An 18,381-nucleotide genomic window follows, 5' to 3' on the forward strand; every position below is an offset into this window, starting at 1 on the left:
GCTACTCGGAGAGGCTGAGGCAGGAGAATGGTGTGAACCCGGGAGGCAGAGCTTGCAGTGAGCCGAGATTGCGTCACTGCACTCCAGCCTGGACGACAGAGCGAGACTCCGTCTCAAAAAAAAGGAAAAATCATATAGAATACATGGAAAATGTATTAGAGCTAATAACCTTCCCACATAATAGCAATGTCCTATTAGAAAACAAAACAGAAAAGAGATGCCACGAGGTAGCAGCACAAATAATATACAGTATCTAAAAATAAATGTGCCTAAGATAAGAATTATGCAGGGTCTATATGAAAAAAACTGACACTACCTTACTTAAAGCTATATTAGTTTTATATAAACAGAAAAAGGTATAGAGAAAATACTGGTGAATATTTATATAACCTTAGAGCTAAAAATGACTTAATACCAAGAATGTAAGTCATAAAAGAAAAATATTTTATAGATTTAGCCCAATTATCAACAAACTAAGAAAATATTACACCTATGACAAAGGGATAAAATCTTTCATATGTAAGGAGTTCCTGCAAATCAATAAAAAGAAGTCAAGTGTCTCATTGTAAAGTGGGGCCATGCATAGTGGCTCATATCTAAAATCCCAGTGCTTTGAGTGGCCAGGGAGGAAAAATCCTTGAGGCCAGGAGTTTGAGACCAGCCTGGGCAACACAACAAGGTTTCATTGCTATAAAAAAAAATTAAAAAAAAAAAAAACAAAAAACTCAGCCAGGCATGATGGCGTTTGCCTTTAGTCCCAGCTACTCGGGAGGCTGAGGTGGAAGGATCACTTGAGCCGAGGAGTTCAAGGTTATAGTGAGCTCTGATCACCCCACTATAGTCCAACCTAGGTGACAAGAGTGGGATGCTGTCTCTAAAAAATAAATAAAGTGGGCAGCTTTATGAAAGAAAAAGAAAATGACCTGCAAAGATATGAAAAAATATTCAAGTTCAATAATAACCGAAATACAAATTAAAATACTATTTCTTTTCTTAACCTATCAAATTAGCAAGGAAAATATAATCATTGATAAGTCTATGGTAAAGGAGGAGCTTTTATATGCTTCTCTTGGGGATAAAAACTGAAGTGAAATATATGTAAGCTAAGCGTCAAGTTCCAAAAGAAGTATTGGAATCTCTGTTTTGTTTTTGTAAATTCAGCTTCTTTCCAACCAGAGGAATTTCTTTAGTGTAATAATGATAGAGCAGATGAAATCAAATCTCAACAAACATAAGGGTATTTACAAAAAACCTGAAATATTACAACATAAATTACCAACACAAATATCATAACATAAAATATTAACTCTCAAAATAATTGAGTGAAGTCCTGCTCGTTCCTCTAATAAAGGCACTGTCCGTCCCCACCTTCCTGTGATGATGCCTTCTCAGCCTCTTTGAGCTTTCTTTTTTCTTTTTCCATTCCCTTAAGTTTTAACTGTAGTTCTTTCATTGCTTGTTTCATTGTGTTTAGTTCAAGGATAAGGCTTTGATTCGTATTGTTTAGGCGCATATTTTCTTCTTTTAATGCCTCAAACTTTTCTCTGGTTATTTCTGTATATCTTTGACGTGCTCTACCAGTTACATCTGAAAGGGTTCAGGGGAAAAGTTTTACAATGTTAATTGATGTTGACAATGTTACATCAAAATCACCTGACTTTGTTCCAAAACCCACATCAGGCCTGGTGCCATGTTCTTTGGTCCCTGGGAAAGGAGTGGCTTGTACAGGAAAGAGTAAGTGGCCTGATGAAGTCACAGCGGGTGGCAGGAAGAGAGGTACTGAAGGGAGGCCAGAAAGGGAGGCCAGAGCTGCAGGAGGCCGTGCCTATTGTGATGTGGCATGGAAAGTTCACCTTGCAGGGCAGCAGGAGCCAGCAGGGCTTTCAAGCAGAGGTGCGAGAAGGAAGAGGCTCTGCTCTTGGGTGAATCCCTCAGGCCAGCAAGGAAGAAGGCAGGTTAGAATGAGGCCCAGCCCAACAGCTGAGGGGCAGCACTAGAGTAGGGACAGAGAGAAAGGGACACATGAGAGCAGGACTCAGGAGCTGGTGGCTGGCTAGGTGCGGGCAGTGAGAGAGAAGCAGACCCAGGATGACCACCCAGGTCTGTGTCTGGCAGATGCTCCCCCAGATGAGGAGCACACTGTGAAGAGCAGGTGGGGATGGAAGACGAGGGGAGGCAGGCTCCGGTTGGGACACAGGCCTAGAGTCCCACGGGCAGCCTCTGCTGGGGAGACTGATGAGCCGCTGGCCTGTGGGCAGCACCTGAAGGCACAAGGGGAGGAGAAAACAGAGGTCACATAGGGCCTTAAGAAGGAACAGCAAGAAAGTGGGGTGGAAACCAGCGCTGTTCCATGGGGAGATGTGCTCCGAAAGGTCACAGGAGGTGAGGCTCCCATGGGCCCCTGGCCAGCGCACCTCCCAGGGGAGGGAGAGGCGGAAGCAGAGTTTCCACACAGACAAGGGCAGGATGGCTGGTGGCTCCAGAGAGCCTGGCCCGACCCCTGACACACATACATCCAATCCCTAACATGCGAAAGGTGAGGCTCAGAAATGGAAAACTCAACAGCTGCACGGAAAAAAGGGAATCCTGAGAAATCCCAGAGAGAAAACAGTTGGGATGAGACTGAAGATGGACGCCACAGCCTGAAATGTGCCAAGAGAGGGCAGCTAGAAAATGGGGGGTGGCTCCAGGGCTATGTCTTCTCCTGGTAGGAGACACAAAGTGGCCTAGAAAGAGCCAATGAGGCTAGGCCTGGTGGCTCACACCTGCAATCCCAGCACTTTGGGAAGCTGAGGCAGGAAGATTGCTTGAGGCCAGGAGTTCAAGACCAGCCTGAGTAACATAGCAAGAGACCATTTCTACAAAAATCAATCAATAAATAAAATTATATTTAAAAAGAAGCAGCTTGAAACAGCTGATGAGCTGTTGAGTTAGATAACCAGAGTGGGAATAGCAAGGGGTTAACCCACCTGACCCAGGCAGCAACAGCAGAAATGTGTGCCCCTTCTCAGGCAGAACACACAGGCCCTGAGGGCAGACAGGCAGGGCAGGCCAGGGGGCTGGAGAAAGCCAGGAGGAAGAGGGGTCCCCACGGATCCCGGCGGGCCTCACATTCTGCCCATCCCCATCAGTTGCTGGAGGCAGCAGTCAGTACAGCCTGGAGGCCTGCTGGCTCTTCCTCTCCAGGCAGGGTACAGTAAACAGAGATAGCATCCCCATGCAGGCCACAGGGAATCTCAGGGACCCCAAGAGGCATCAAACAGCAGAGCCAGAGAAGCACCAATGGCAAGTGAGAGAGGAGAAGGGGCTGCAACACAAACCCTAAGACTGGATGTGCACGGTTACAACTTTCAGAGAGATGTGGTCAGTGTCACAGAAATCATGGAAGTTAATGTTTGATTAACACCGTAAACTAAAAGGATGGGCTGAGCCACAGGATACACATCATGAAGAATGAATGCATGGCGCAGAAGTTAGAGCCCCAGCAATCACCCAGAATACAGCACTGAAAATGCTGAGATTGAAAGGGTGCAAATAAAGTCAATCTGACGTGGAGGAGACTTAAAACAGGATTTTCAGATCAGTGATGCTGATGGCAGCAGCAGCCCATCTAGAGTGGCCGCCGCACAGACTCTAGAGCCGGGAGGTGTGGCCCAAGCCTCTTGCTCCATGGAGCAGGCAGGAGCCCTGGCCCTCCCTGGGTGCCGCTGCAGCTGCCCAAGCCTGGCTGCAGACCCGAGAATCTCTGTGTTCTTGGGGGCCCAAGAAGGACCCCCTCTACCCCCCATAGGCTTGGAAGTGCCTGATCCCACTGCCTGGCTTCACCCCACTGTGGGCACCTGCTCCAGAGGTATGGTCAAGGCTGCATGCTCCATAGAGCCATCGGGAGCTGGGGACAAGCGGGAGCCCCGCCCCTTCTGAATTGGCAGGACAGGAGCTCATGGGGTGCTGCTACAGTCGCCCTCTCAGGTGTAAGACCTGGGTGTCTCTGCAGTCTGCACCCTCCGGGGCCTGGGAAAGCTCCCGTGTCCCCGCAGGCTCACAGGCGTTTGCTCTGGCTGCCTGGCCTCTCCCTGCTCCCGGCACCTGCTCCAATCTCAGAGTGGGTTGAGACAAACCCTGGGCACTGTCACAGCCCGGCCAGGAGTGTGCACACTCAGGGCAGCACTGACATGACAGCACCCTGCCGCCTCGGCCCCCTCCAGACTTTGGGCACCCATGAGTGCAGGAGGGAAAGACAAGGTGGGGCTGAGGGTGGCTCTGCACTAGCCTGCAGGTACCTCTTGGTGCAAGCAGCCTGGGTGCCATGGACTGTGAAGCAGGAGGCAGACGGGCTCCTGGGCAGAAGCAGGCAGGTCCCACCTTCAGGTCAGGGAGGGCCTGAAGGCTGGGGACTGGGTTGCCCATCCCGTGGGACCGCAGTAGGAACTTGTGGTGCCTTTTCCAGGCCCACCCATGGCCACTTATGGACCAATTGGTGCGTACTTCCTCCCTTCTGAGGCCCATAAAAGCCCTGGGCTTAGCTGCAGCAGAGCAGATGGGATGACCAGCTGCAGAGAAGAGTTACTCTCTCTGCTGACAGCTGGAGATGTCAGAGGACCAGCAGCAGAGAGGAGCAACCCAGTCCAGGGCCTCCTCTCTGCTAGGAGCTGGTCAGAATAACCAGCTGCAGAGAAGAACAACACTCTCCAGGGCTTCCTCTTTGCTGAGAGCTGCAGAGACAGTCGATGACCTGCCTTCAGAGAGGAGCCACCGACTCCAGGGCCTCCTCTCTGCTGAGAGCTGAACACTTAACGACCTGCCTACGGAGAGGAGCTACCCACTGTGGGTCTTCTCTGAACTGTCCTAACACACAGTAAAGCTCCTCTTTGTCTTGTTCACCCTCCACTTGTCTGCTTACCTCATTCTTCCTGGACGCAGGACAAGAACTCAGGCAAAGGCACACTGGCACCACAGACATTTCCGGCCAGAAAAGCGACACCCCAAAGATCTTGTAACAATGTGAGACCTAACAGCAAAAATTATAACCTCCATTTTGGAAGCCACTGAAGCTCCCCAAACTGTTCAGTGGGGCGTAACCCATAAAGCATCTCTGGACCTCTCCCTCTGCCTTCAGCCTCAGAGCAGAGCCCATAACTGCACCTGCCTGCCCAGCACGGATCCCAGTACATCATGGGTCCACTCCTCCCACTGGGATCCCAGCACATCCCACAGGTCCTCCTTCCACCCCCAGGACCCTATTACATCCCACAGGTCCACCTCCCTTCCCCCAGGATCCCAGCATATCCCACAGGTCCACGTCCCCCCAGGTCCAACCCCGACCCTCCCAGGATCCAAGCACATCCTGTATGGACATATGTCCACTACCTAGTGTTTGGACCCTCTCTTTTGAGGCAAGGGTGAAAGTTCAACAACTAATACAAGAAAAAGAAGGCGTAATCTTTATTTTCAGATAAAATTAATCTGGATATTCTCCAAAACAAGCTTTTCAATCATAATATAATTCAAAAGGCAAATACCTGGGGAGGGTGGAGGTTTCTCACATAATGGAGGTTTTTCATCCTAGGAAAGAAAGAACATAAGAGGAATAAGTGCAGAGCATTAGTGTTTTATAAAGTAGGTCATTAGACAGCAGGTATATAAGCATGCTTTATTTCCTTCATATTGACTCTTGTTCTTTGTTTTAGCTTTCAAAACTTTAATATCTACTATTTCTTTTTTTCCTTTTTTAAGACAGGGTCTTCCTCTGTCACCGAGGCTGGGGTGCAGTGGTGTGATCACAGCTCACTGCAGCCTCCAACTCCTGGGCTCATGCAATCCTCCTACCTCAACCTCCCAAGTAGCTGGGATTACACATGGGCCATCACACCTAATTTTTTTTTTTTTTTTTTTTTGTAGAGATGGGGTCTTCTGTTGTCCAGGCTGGCCTTGAGCTCCTGGCTCAAGGGATCCTCCTACCTTGGCCTCCCAACATGCTGGGATTACACTGTTTCTTATACCTGAATCTGAGACCTTAAGTGTCTTCCCCTCTGGTGGGCTCTCTGAGGCTATAAAGGAAGTCCTGCCTGAGCTTTCTTCCTGCCTTTCTGCACTGAGTTCAGTGACTGTCCTTACAGGTAGATCCCGTGAGTAACGGGCTGTGGGCTCACATTAGAAGCATGTGCTAGGTAGGGCTGCAAGTGCTGAGCAGAGATGCCCTCAGCAAAATCCAGCCAGGCCTCTTCTCACTGGGATGGGCAAAAAGGACCCCATCAACTGCAGGGAAGCACATTTGCAAAATGCTGAGAAAGGAACAGTAAGATATTGCTTCTCAACCCCAAACCTAGAGGAAAGGGAAGGCTGTGAACTTTTGTTAATTTTTCCTTACATGGTGGTGTGATATTAAGTTTCTAATTTCTGCTGACAAAGTAGACAAGGTTATAAATTAACTCTGCAGAGAAATGTTTAATTTTTAAGTTCCTATGACATCGCACAATGAAAAAACTTAAGTTAGAACTATTTCCATGTTTGCAAATTAGTTATTAAAATTCTCAGGCAAGGCCAGGTGCAGTGGCTCACACCTGTAATCCCAGCACTTTAGGAGCCCGAGGCAGGTGGGATCACCTGAGATCAGGAGTCCAAGACCAGACTGGCCAACATGGTGAAATCCCATCTCCATTAAAAATACAAAAATTAGCTGGGCATGGTGGCATGCACCTGTGGTCCCAGCTACTCGGGAGGCTGAGGCAGGAGAATCACTTGAATCCAGGAGGCGGAGGTTGCAGTAAGCCGAGACTGCGCCACTGCACTCCAGCCTGGGTGACAGAGCGAGACTCCATCTCAAAAAAAAAATCTCAGGCTAGGCACGTCACATCATGCCTGCAATCCCAATGCCCTTGGGAGGCCAAGGCAGGAGGATCGCTTGAGCCCAGGAGCTTGAGACCATCCTGGGCACCATAACAAGACCCCATCTCCAAAAAAAATTTTTTTTTAATTAGCCAGGAGTGGTGGCATGTGCCTGTAGTCCCAGCTACTCAGGAGACTGAGGCAAAAGAATCACTTGATCCCAGGACATTGAGGCTACAGTGAGCTATGATCACACTACTGCACTCCAGCCCAGGTCACAGAGGGAGATCCTGTCTCAAAAAATAATTTTAACAAAAGATAAAATTGTCTATTCATTCTACATTCGTTTTAATTATAAAGTAGTTTCTAACCCTTTAATACATTACTTTCATCATTAAACTATGGAAAATATCAATTTCCTCATGTTTTAAAAGTATTTAAGGCCAGGCACAGTGGCTCATGCCTGTAATCCCAGCATTTTGGGAGGTCGAGGAGGGCAGATCACTTGAGCTCAGGAGTTTGAGACCAGCCTGGGCAATATGGTGAAACTCCGTCTTTACCAAAATACAACAAATTAGCTGGGTGTGGTGGCATGCGTCTGCGATCCCAGCTACTCGGGAGGCTGAGGTGAGAGAATCGCTTGAGCCTGAAAGACAGAGACCGCAGTGAGCTAAGATTGTGCCACTGCACTCCAGTCTGGGCGACAGTGAGACCCCCTTCTCAAAAAAAAGAAAAAAAAAAAGCATTTAAAAGAAATATTCAACAGGAAAGAACTCTTAAGGGAAGATTTATTTTTCCCCCAAAATCACCGCCAAAGTTTCAACACCAAAGTTGTTGAAAATTTATGAAAAATTATGATGAAAACTCTATTTATTGAGAAAATCAGTTTTTTAAAAAAATGATCTTACCTTTAAATTCAGAACAGGATGTTTACCATCTGATGAAAAAAAAAGAGAGAGAGAGAAACTTTTAAAGTAGATAATGAAATATGACAACTCAGAAAGTACAATCATAGAAATTCACCTTCTACAGAGGAGCTTGACAAGGCCCGGAACAGGGATAAAATTCACAGGGTCACAGGGCAAGTGGGTCTCAGAGCCAGTCTGGGGCCTGACTCTAAATTGTCATCTCTCTCCCATACCCATGCCTGAGCACCATCCATGGCTCACGTGGCTGCCGAACCAAAGCCAAACTCTTCAGTGTCTCCAAGCCCTTCCCATGCCAGGCTCCCCTCCCCTTCCAACACCCCTCTCCATCACTCTCCACACATCTTCCCATGCCGGGCTCCTCCTCTCCTTCCAACACCCCTCCCCATCACGCTCCACACATCTTGCCGACCACTCCCTGGATGGTCGCATACTCCTATCGGCCCACCCTCCCTAGATGCAGCATCCAACCTGGTCAGAAAAATAGTTGTTCCTTGAAGCAAACTGTCTCAACGATAGAAAGGAAAACAAATATCACCCAGTTACTCATCTTCCACACATCTGTAATCCAGGTACCCTAGGAAGCAGGTGATCTTACACCGCAGTTTGCCTGTGCACATTCATGTTGTGAAAAGTTGGACATCGAGTTGCTTTTTTTTTTTTTTTTTGAGACGGAGTCTCACTCTGTCCCTCAGGTGGAGTACAATGGTGCAATCTCGGCTCACGGCAACCTCTGCCTCCCATGTTCAAATGATTCTCCTGCCTCAGCCTCCCAAGTAGTTGGGATTACAGGCATGCGCCACGATACCCAGCTAATTTTTGTATTTTTAGTAGAGACGGGGTTGCCCCATGTTGGCCAGGCTGGTCTTGAACTCCTGAACTCAGATGATCCACCCGCCTCGGCCTCCCAAAGTGCAGGGATTACAGGCGTGAGCCACTGTGCCTGGCCCTGAGTTGCTTTTAACTTTCTACTATTAATTTGCAGAGCAGAAATAACTGGCTGAAAATAAACTGGAAACACATGCAAAAAATAGGTGAAAAAACCCTACAAAATTCAGACAACAGAAGAAAATGCTAGAGATACATACAAGATTCTAAATCTACTTCCTGGTTGGGCGCGGTAGCTCACGCCTGTAATCCCAGCACTTTGGGAGGCTGAGGTGGATGGATCACTTGAGGTCAGGAGTTCAAGACTAGCCTGGCCAACGTGGTGAAACCCCATCTCTACTGAAAACACAAAAATTAGCCGGGCGTGGTGGCACTTGCCTGTAATCCCAGCTACTTGGGAGGCTGACGCAGGAGAATTGCTTGAGCTTGGGAGGCAGAGGTTGCAGTGAGCCAAGACTGTACCATGACACTCCAGCCTGCGCAACAGAGCGAGACTCCATCTCAAAAAATAAATAAATAAATAAATAAATAAATAAATAAATAAATAAATAAATAAATCTACTTCCTGATGTATTGAAAATACCAGTACTTGAGCAACTCATCAATGAAGAGCTCATTTTTGGCCAAAGTCATCTTGATCAACTGTTTTTAACCAAACTGCTTTCAGTCAAATGTTCAGGGGCAGCCTGGACTGCTCTCCTGCGTTGGACACCAGGTGAAATCCTGCCCTGTCCTTCTGAGTTCAGCCTGATGAACCTCCCTCCCCCTACCACCTTCCCTAACTGAGAGACAACCACCTCTACTGCCTACCTTAGCACCCCAGACTACGGTTTGCTATCTGCACCTCCTCCTCTGCAGCTGGGATGCGAGGGGAAAGGCCTGTGGCTCTGTCATCTCTGACACACGGCTGGCACTGAACAAATTTCCAATGAGCAAATGTTTAAAGTAATACAACAAGAAAAAAATGTATTTTTAATAACATCTTTACAATAGTCTTGATTTGGTATCACACAATGCTACCTCAGATCTGACTGCTTTCATATTTAATGGAGTCTTCTATGTCCCCCTTAAATTCTTCACAAAATAAAATTGGGGGAGCAGGGAGTTACATGAAATAGAATGGCAAAAGGTTGACAGCTGGTCGGGCACACTGGCACATGCCTGTAACCCCAGCACTTTGGGAGGCCAAGGCAAGTAGATCGGTTGAGCCCAGGAGTTTGAGACCAGCCTGGGCAACAGAGCAAAACCCCATCTCTACAAAAAATACCAAATTAGCCGGGTATGGTGGAACACACCTGCAGTCCCAGCTACTTGGGAGGCTGAGGCAGAAGAATCACTCAAGCCTGGGAGGCAGAGGTTGCAGTGAGCTGAGATCACGCCACCGCACTCCAGCCTGGACAACAGAGAGCGACCCTGCCTCAAAAAAATAAGCAAATTGTTGACAGCTATAGAAGTGGGGAGATGCATAGGTGGATAGGTGGGAGTTCATTTTACTAGTCTCTCTACTTTTGTACACATTAAAAATGATCACAATAAAAAGTTTTTAAAGGGCAATTCAATTTTCCCAAAGGAAATCACGCTATTTTATCTTAGTCATCAACTTTTCAGAAAAAGAGTCTGATAAAGATTAAACTTACAATTTACAGCATCCCAAATTCGTGTTGGTATTTAATGTACATTTAATGTACACGCAGTTCACTTGGTTCTGTGAATCTACTTTGTGTCCTGTGTTCTTATTTATCATTTCTCAAAAAGATTTCCAGAGTCCTCACCCTCCTCATTTCTATTACCTATATGGGTGAGGGGGATAGACATAAAATAACAGCAAAAGGCTTCAATACTGGGCGTACTCCTGCTGCATACAAGATGTCATGCTGGGTACTATCCCAGTCTTTTTTTTTTTTTTTTTTTTTGAGACAGGGTCTCACTCTGTCACCCAGGCTGGAGTGCAGTGGTGGAAACTGCACTGCAGCCTCAACCTGCCGGGCTCAAGCGATCTTCCTGCCTCAGACTCCAGCTGCTGGGCTCAAATGATCTTCCTGCCTTAGCCTCCAGCTGCCGGATTCAAATGATCTTCCTGCCTCAGCCTCCAGCTGCCGGGCTCAAGTGATCTTCCTGCCTCAGCCTCCAGCTGCCAGGTTCAAATGATCTTCCTGCCTCAGCCTCAACCTGCCGGGCTCAAGTGATCTTCCTGCCTCAGCCTCCAGCTGCTGGGCTCAAACAATCTTCCTGCCTCAGCCTCCAGAGTAGCTGGGACTACAGGTGTGTGCCATTATGCCGGCTAATTTTTTAAATTTTTGTAGAAACAGGGTCTCCCTATGTTGCCCAGGCTGGTCTCAAATTCCTGGGCTCGAGTAATCCTCCTGCTTTAGCCTCCTAAAGTCCTGGGATCATAGGCCTGAGCCACTGTGCCTGGCCCTATTCCAATCTTTATAGAAAGAAAATTCACATGACATGAACACATTCTTGCTTTCAAAAATTCTAATGACACAGATAAATCAAAATTCACTCATGACCATAATCCCTCGAAACCTTCCCCTCTCCAGAGGTAACCATGGTTATCAATTGGGTATGGTTCTTTTCAGATATATTTGAGCATATAAGGATGTAGTGGCTCACGCCTGTAATCCCAACACTGCAGGAGGCCGAGGTGGGAGGATGGTTTAAGCCCAGGAGGTAGAGGCTGCAGTGAGCTATGATCACACCACTGTATTCCAGCCTGGGTCGCAGAGCAAGATCCTGTCTCAAAAAAAAAAAGTCAAACCCCACAACTCACCACGTTTCACATGCCTACATATAAGAGACATTAGGTAGTGGGGAGGGAGAGTAGCATGTACACAGGTCCAGTGGCAGGAAGGAATACCACAGAGTTGAGGAAATAAAAGAACAGCAGAGTAGCTGGAAAGCAGTCAGCAGGGGCTGGCAGGCCATGCAGGTGGTGGGAAACCATGGAAGAGATCCAGTTCAAAAGGGTCTGGGGTATGTGGGGGCATGAGGGGACGCATGTGGGGGTCCATGGACATGCAAGAGGACACTACCAGCTTCGTGATTTGAAAAGATGGCTCTGGGCCAGATGAGGTGTCTCATGCCTGTAATCCCAGCACGTGGGGAGGCCAAGGCAGGTCGAATGTTTGAGCCCAGGAGTTCAAGACCAGCCTGGGCAACATAGTGAAACCCTGTGTCTAACAAAATACAAAAATTAGCCAAGCATGATGATGCACACCTGTAGTCCCAGCTATTCAGGGGCTGAGGTGGGAAGATCAACTGAACCCAGGCTGAGGTTGCAGTGAGCCGTGATCACACCACTGTACTCCAGCCTGGGCAACAGAGTGAGACCCTGTAAAAAAAAAAAAAAAAAAAAAAAAAAAGACTGTTCTGGCTGAGAGGATGAATGAATGAAGTCAAATGGTTACATGGCATAGAAGCTGGGAGAGGAAACCTGGGCGCAGCACACAACGAATGATAGCAAACTGGGGAGCAGGCTGTGAGTACTTCGAAGAGTAAAGGGCCTAGACTGAGGAGATGACGGGTGGACGCCCAGGAAGGCAGGAGGAAATAAGATGTCCTGAGCCCAGGGAGAAGGTATGTTAACCACGTGGTATGCTCCTGAGACATCATCAGATGAAGCCAGAAAACCACCCGGTGCACTTAACTACATGAAGGTCTCTGGTCCAGTGGTGCGATGGGGAGGGAAGCCAAGCTGGAGAGGTATGAGGAGACATGGAGAGGGAGAAGGCCTGGAGAAGTGTATCACTTGACAAAGCAGGCTGTTAAGGAGGAGAAGGAGGAAGTACTAGCAAGAGGGGACTGTGGGATCAAAGAAGGGTCTGCAAAGAATCTAGGAAAGGGGAACAGCGTCCACAAGCATGAATCTGGCAGCTCTGACCAAGGGTACAAGGGCCTTGCCCAAAGTGTGTTTGGTCTTCTTGGCAGGGGTCTCGCTAGAGTGCAGAGGGATGCACCAGGTGATGAAAGCTTCAGGCTTTAGACACTAATCATCACTAGCACTGACGGAAGCCACTGCACTTTACATTGTCACTTCATTTATGACAGACACTCTCAGATTGAGGAGAAGATGAGGTAAGTAACTTAGCCACGCCTGGAAACGACAGAGTCAAGGACCAAACCACCAAAAGCCAGGGTTCCTCACGTGTTGTCCAAGGATCACCCACAACAGACTCCTCTGTGTACTTGTGAAAAGTACAGACCCTTCGAGACCAGTCTGACCAACACAGAGAAACCTCATCTCTACTAAAAATACAAAATCAGCCAGGCGTGGTGGTGCATGCCTGTAATCCCAGCTACTCAGGAGGCTGAGGCAGGAGAATGGCTTGAACCCAGGAGGCGGAGGTTGCAGTGAGCCGAGATCGCGCCACTGCACTCCAGCCTGGGCAACAAGAGCAAAACTATGTTTTAAAAAAAAAAAAAAAGTACAGACCTCTGGGCCCAGCCCTGAGCCACTAAATTACAGTTTGGGGTTTGGGGTTTTTCAGAAGTATGCAGGGGCTTTTAATGCCCACCACAAACCAGGCATCACTGCAGGAGCTGCAATCCCTGCCAACCACCACCTGTGTGCCAAGTGCACGTTCCCAAGTATGTCGGTGGCCACTGCCTCTCATCTCCAAATCCACCTTCATGGCCAGCTCATGTTACTGCAGCATTTCCACCCAGCCAGTTGGCACCATGGAAGGCTTCCTCTGTAGGGGGCGCTAGAGAGGCGCTGGAGGAGCCGGGGCTTTGCTTTCTGATTCCAGCTTCCTCTGGCTCTTCCTTCCATGCATTAATTTCTTTTTTTAATTTCTGGTTTTAGAGTACAAGGGTCTCACTATACTACCCAAGCTGGATTCGAACTCCCAGGCTCAAGTAATCTTCCCGCCTTGGCCTCCCAAGTAGCTGGGATTACAAGTGGGATTTCATGCGCAGATCCTTTCTTTCTTTTTAATTTTTTGGGTGGCCAGCAACATGCAGTACCTCCCCATGGTGGCTTCTCCTGGCCCCCTATCCCAGTGAATTTCATTAGGGCAGCCCCTCAGCAAACTTCTTGGCCACCCAGCAGGCCACAGCTACATCCTCTCCAGGAAGGTGTGGATCTTGGTTCTGGCTGAGGCTCCTCCAGAGCTGCTTCCTCCTGAAGCATCAGCCCTAGGGGCAGTGGCTGCTCCCTTGAGCTGCTACTCCTGAATTCTTGAGTATTCTCTTTACTCCTTAGTAGGCAATCTTGTTATTATTATTATTATTTTTAGAGACAGGGTCTCACTCTGTCACCTAGGCTGGAGTGCAGTGGCACTATCACATCTCACTGCAGCCTTGACCTCCTTCCTGGGCTCAAGTGATCCTCCCATCTCAGCCTCCTGCATAGCTGGGACTACAGGTGTGAGCCACCATGCGCAGCTCCCAAACCGGTTATAATTAATCATTTTTTATAGTAAATTTCCCTCTTCAAGTCATTATGTGTGTTCTGACTCCTGATTGGACTTTGACTGATATATGCTACATCAGGCCACACAATGCAGATGTTACACAAGGCAGGAGAGAACCAAATTTGGGGACATAAGAAAACATTTGGCATGTGTTGTGAGATGAAAGGTAACAAAACAGTGTGCACTTTATATACATATACTCTCTAAATTGTTAAAAATCTTATCTGTGGGAGCAGAAGTAAGTGTGTTTAGCTTTATGATATGGTCTGGCTGTGTCCCCACTCACATCTCATCTTGAATTGTAGCTCCCATAATTCCCTCATATTGTCGGAGAGGCCCAGTGGGAGATAATTGAATCCTGGGGCGGTTTCCCCCATACTGTTCTCGTGGTAGTGAATAAGTCTCATGAAATCTGATGGTTTTATAAGGGGAAACCCCTTTCTCTTGGTTCTCATTTCTCTTGTCTGCTGCCATGTAAGATGTGCCTTTCACCTTCTGCCATGATTGTGAGGCCTCCCCAGCCACGTGGAACTATGAGTCCATTAAACCTCTTTTTCTTGATAAGTTACCCAGTCTTGGGTATGTCTTTATCAGCAGCGTGAAAACGGACTAATGCACTTTATATATTTATGTATTTTTTTTACAGTGAGACAGTATTACTTTTGTAATTTAAAAAGAGATGCACCTTTTACATAAATCTAATATTTAAAAAATATGCCAACTGACCAACAGGTATTTTCTGGCCCCAGGATTATAAGGCTGGCGTTCTGTGTTCCCTGAGAAATGATTTACAGAAATGTTTCCCTGAGCCCAAGCAGCTCTGGGGCTGCTGATAAAGCAGTTATTGGTTGTCCACTTGATGCCTGGCTCTCCTTGTCACTTCTCAAATGTGAGCCACCTCTTAGGAAACTGAAAATTTTTCCCTACCTTTGCTATAACATGCTGAATTCTCTCATTGTGATAATCAAATAGATATATATGTCCACGTACTCATTCACCCAACAGATCTTTCCTAGTGGGCCACTGTGGGCCAGGTCTTTCCCCAAGCATTGGGACTAGGGAGACCCTATCCTATCCCTACCTTTATTGCTTAAACCCAGCAGTTCAAGACCAGCCTAGCTAACATACCAAAAAAAACAGCACCTTGTACTTTAAAAAAAACCTAATATCTAGAAGCAATTGACTGTGGAATAACTTTTCCTTTTTTTTTTTTTGAGACAGAGTCTCGCTCTGTCGCCCAGGCTGGAGTGCAGTGGCGCAATCTCGGCTCACTGCAAGCTCCGCCTCCCGGGTTCACGCTATTCTCCTGCCTCAGCCTCTCCGAGTAGCTGGGACTACAGGCGCCCGCCACTACGCCTGGCTAATTTTTTGTATTTTTAGTAGAGACGGGGTTTCACCGTGGTCTCGATCTCCTGACCTCGTGATCCGCCCGCCTCGGCCTCCCAAAGTGCTGGGATTACAAGCGTGAGCCACCGCGCCCGGCCTTTTTTTTTTTTTTTTGAGATGGGGTTTCACTCTGTCACTCAGGCTGGGGTACAATGGCGCGATCTCAGCTCACTGCAGCCTCTGCCTCCAGGGCTCAAGCGATCCTCCCACCTCAGCCTCCGGAGTAGCTAGGACCACAGGCACATGCCACCATGCCTGGCTACTTTTTTGTATTCTGGTAGAGATGGGATGTCCATTTTTTGTAGAGAGAGTCTATGTTGCCCAAGCTGGTCTCAAACTCCTAAGCTCAAGAGATCTGCCCACCTTGGCCTCCCAAAGTACTGAGATTACAGGAGTGAGCCACCACACCCAGCCTTATTTTCTTGAGACAGGTTCTCATTCTGTCACCCAGGCTGGAGTGCAATGGTGCAATCATGACTCGCTGCAGCCCTGACCTTCCAAGCTCGAGTGATCCTCCCACCTCACCCTTCCGAGTAGCTGGGACTGTAGGCGTGCACCACCTTGCCTGGCTAATGTTTTTATTTTTACTTTTTGTAGAGACGATGTCTCCCTGTGTTGCCCAGGCTGCTTTCAAATTCTTGAGCTCAAGGGATCCTCCAGCCTTGGCCTTCCAAAGTGCTAGGATTACAGGCGTGAGCCACCACACCTGGACCCTCATTTTCAATAAAAAATAAATTTCAATTATATTCCTAGTTAAAATCACAGAGCTACAGCATGAAGGGGCAATGGGTATGTTTTCCTAAAAATAAGCAATATTCATGATGAAAAAATGTTCTTATATTTTATAAAAATTGTGGCTTTTTTTTTCTACCTTTTTGTTGTGTCCGCTGTGGTGTAGGAGGGGAGCCTGGAAACCCATCTTGATCAGAAATATTTTCATTGTTTTCACTGTCCACCTTTGGTAACAATGGCACCTTTTTGTTATAAAAGACAAAGGAGCAAAAAAATGAGAAAGGTAACCTTTATATACAGCATATCCTCCTAACAAATTCCAACATCTTTCAAACCTTCCCCACTGGGAGCTCCCTCCATGGGCACTTCAGCTGCTTTCCTCAGTGACACACAAAAGGGGTATATCAGGTGGGGCTGGATGACACTTCCAGGCCCTCAGGAAAAGCTTAGGGGGCAAAGGCAACACCATTAAAGTTATGCTAAGGCCACTGAGAGCTCCAAATCCCAGCCATGTTGCCAGGGCAGCTTCCCTTCCTCATCCCTGCCAGGGACCACCCAATGCCACTCCACTCTGGTATTGACACCATGTTACTAATTTCCCCCCACCCCTTTTTTTTGAGACAGGGTCTCTCCTCTGTCACCCAAGCTGGAGCACAGTGGTGTGATCACAGCTCACTGCAGGCTTGACTTCCCACGTGCAAGCGATCCTCCCACTACAGCCTCCGGAGTAGCTGGGACCACAGGCATGCACCACCACAGCCATGCCTTTTAAATTAATTTTAAAAAATTAATTTTTTAAAATTTTTTGTAGAGACAAGGTCTCCTTATGTTGCCCAGGTTCGTCTCAAACTCCTGGGCCCATGCGATCCTCCTGCCTCAGCCTCCCAAAGTGCAGGGATTACAGATGACAGCCACTGCACCCAGCCTGTGTTAATCATTTATATGTGGGATAAGCAGTGCTGATCTCCCCTGGGAGGACTCTCAGTGAAGCCTGCTATGTTCACCAATTATGTAAGTCCACTGTAAATTTCATTTACTGAGGGACTCCCCTCTACAGACTGAGAGTAACTCCTATATAGGTAACGATTCATGTTAGCTATATAGGAGCTACTGAAATTTTGTTTCATCCCAACATGGCAGGGACACAGAGGTGTCCCTTAGAGAGGCCCATGGGCCAGGAATGGGACCTGACGCTGATGAGGAGGAGACATGCCCATTGGCAGGAGCCTGAGGGTAGGGACAGAGGCTGCCTAAGAGGAAGAGAAAGAACAGTGAAGCAGGTCTTTTTTTTCTTTCTTTTTTAAAGACATGATCTCACTCTGTCACCCAGGCTGGAGTGCAGTGGCACAATCATGGCTTGCAGCAGCCTTTACCTCCCGGGCTCAAGCAATCCTCCACCTCAGCCTCCCAGTAGCTAGGACTACAAGCGTATGCCACCATGCCCAGCTAATTTTTAAATTTTTTGTAGAGATGGGGTCTCAGTATGTTGTCCAGGCTGGTCTTGAACTTCTGGCCTCAAGTGATCCTCCTGCCTCGGCCTCCCAAAGGGCTGGGATTACAGGCATGAGCCACCGCACTCGGCCTGAACCAGGTGTTACGTGGTAAACTGTGACTGGCGCTGTCTGGGTGGGCTGCCCTTTGGCTCTCCTGATTCTTCAGTAAAATCTTGCTTTTGTGATCAGTTTGGCTTAGCCGGGCTGCACTGCAGGCAATGGAAGGGCTATCCCTGGGGCTGACAAGGAGGTGGTGGCAGGGACTAGCAAGACGCCCATGAGAAGGGGCATTTTGGAGTAAGAGCTAAAGCTGCTATGTCCACCTGTCTCCGTGGACATGGTTCCAAGATGACCTGGCTCAAGAGAAGCAAACAGGTCTCCCAAGATACTCATCATTTGAAGAAAGAAAAAGTAAATGGCCCTGTACTTTTTTTTTTTTAATACAGATAGGATCTCACTATGGTGTCCAGGCCAGTCTTGAACTCCTGTCCTCAAATGATCCTCCCACCTCCACCTCCCAAAGTGGTGGGATTATAGGTGTGAGCCACTGCGCACAGCCGACCTCAAGCTTTTTTATCTCCCAGGAACAAACTTCCTTGTTCAACCTGTCAAAATATTAAGTGACTCACTATTCTCAAGGAAATGTGAAATGGATAAGATGACTTAAAAAGCATTAGGGGCCAGGTGCAGTGGCTAACATCTATAATCCCA

The 18,381-nt window shown here is 47.8% G+C and overlaps 1 protein-coding gene across 3 annotated transcripts in view; it reads right to left on the minus strand.

Moving 5' to 3' along the window:
* Positions 1-18,381, minus strand: part of CEP89 (centrosomal protein 89) — a 98,589-nt gene that overhangs the window by 58,106 nt on the left and 22,102 nt on the right. For all 3 annotated transcript variants that reach the window (XM_032170375.2, XM_058425626.1, XM_032170377.2), the window contains exons 5-8: positions 16,317-16,419; positions 7,734-7,762; positions 5,520-5,562; positions 1,369-1,587 (exon numbers count right to left, since the gene is read on the minus strand). In XM_032170375.2, the coding sequence (XP_032026266.1) occupies positions 1,369-1,587; positions 5,520-5,562; positions 7,734-7,762; positions 16,317-16,419 (394 nt within the window). The remainder of the gene's footprint in view (positions 1-1,368; positions 1,588-5,519; positions 5,563-7,733; positions 7,763-16,316; positions 16,420-18,381) is intronic.

This window comes from Hylobates moloch, unplaced genomic scaffold (genome assembly GCF_009828535.3).
Source record: "Hylobates moloch isolate HMO894 unplaced genomic scaffold, HMol_V3 SCAFFOLD_12, whole genome shotgun sequence".
NCBI lineage: Eukaryota > Metazoa > Chordata > Mammalia > Primates > Hylobatidae > Hylobates > Hylobates moloch.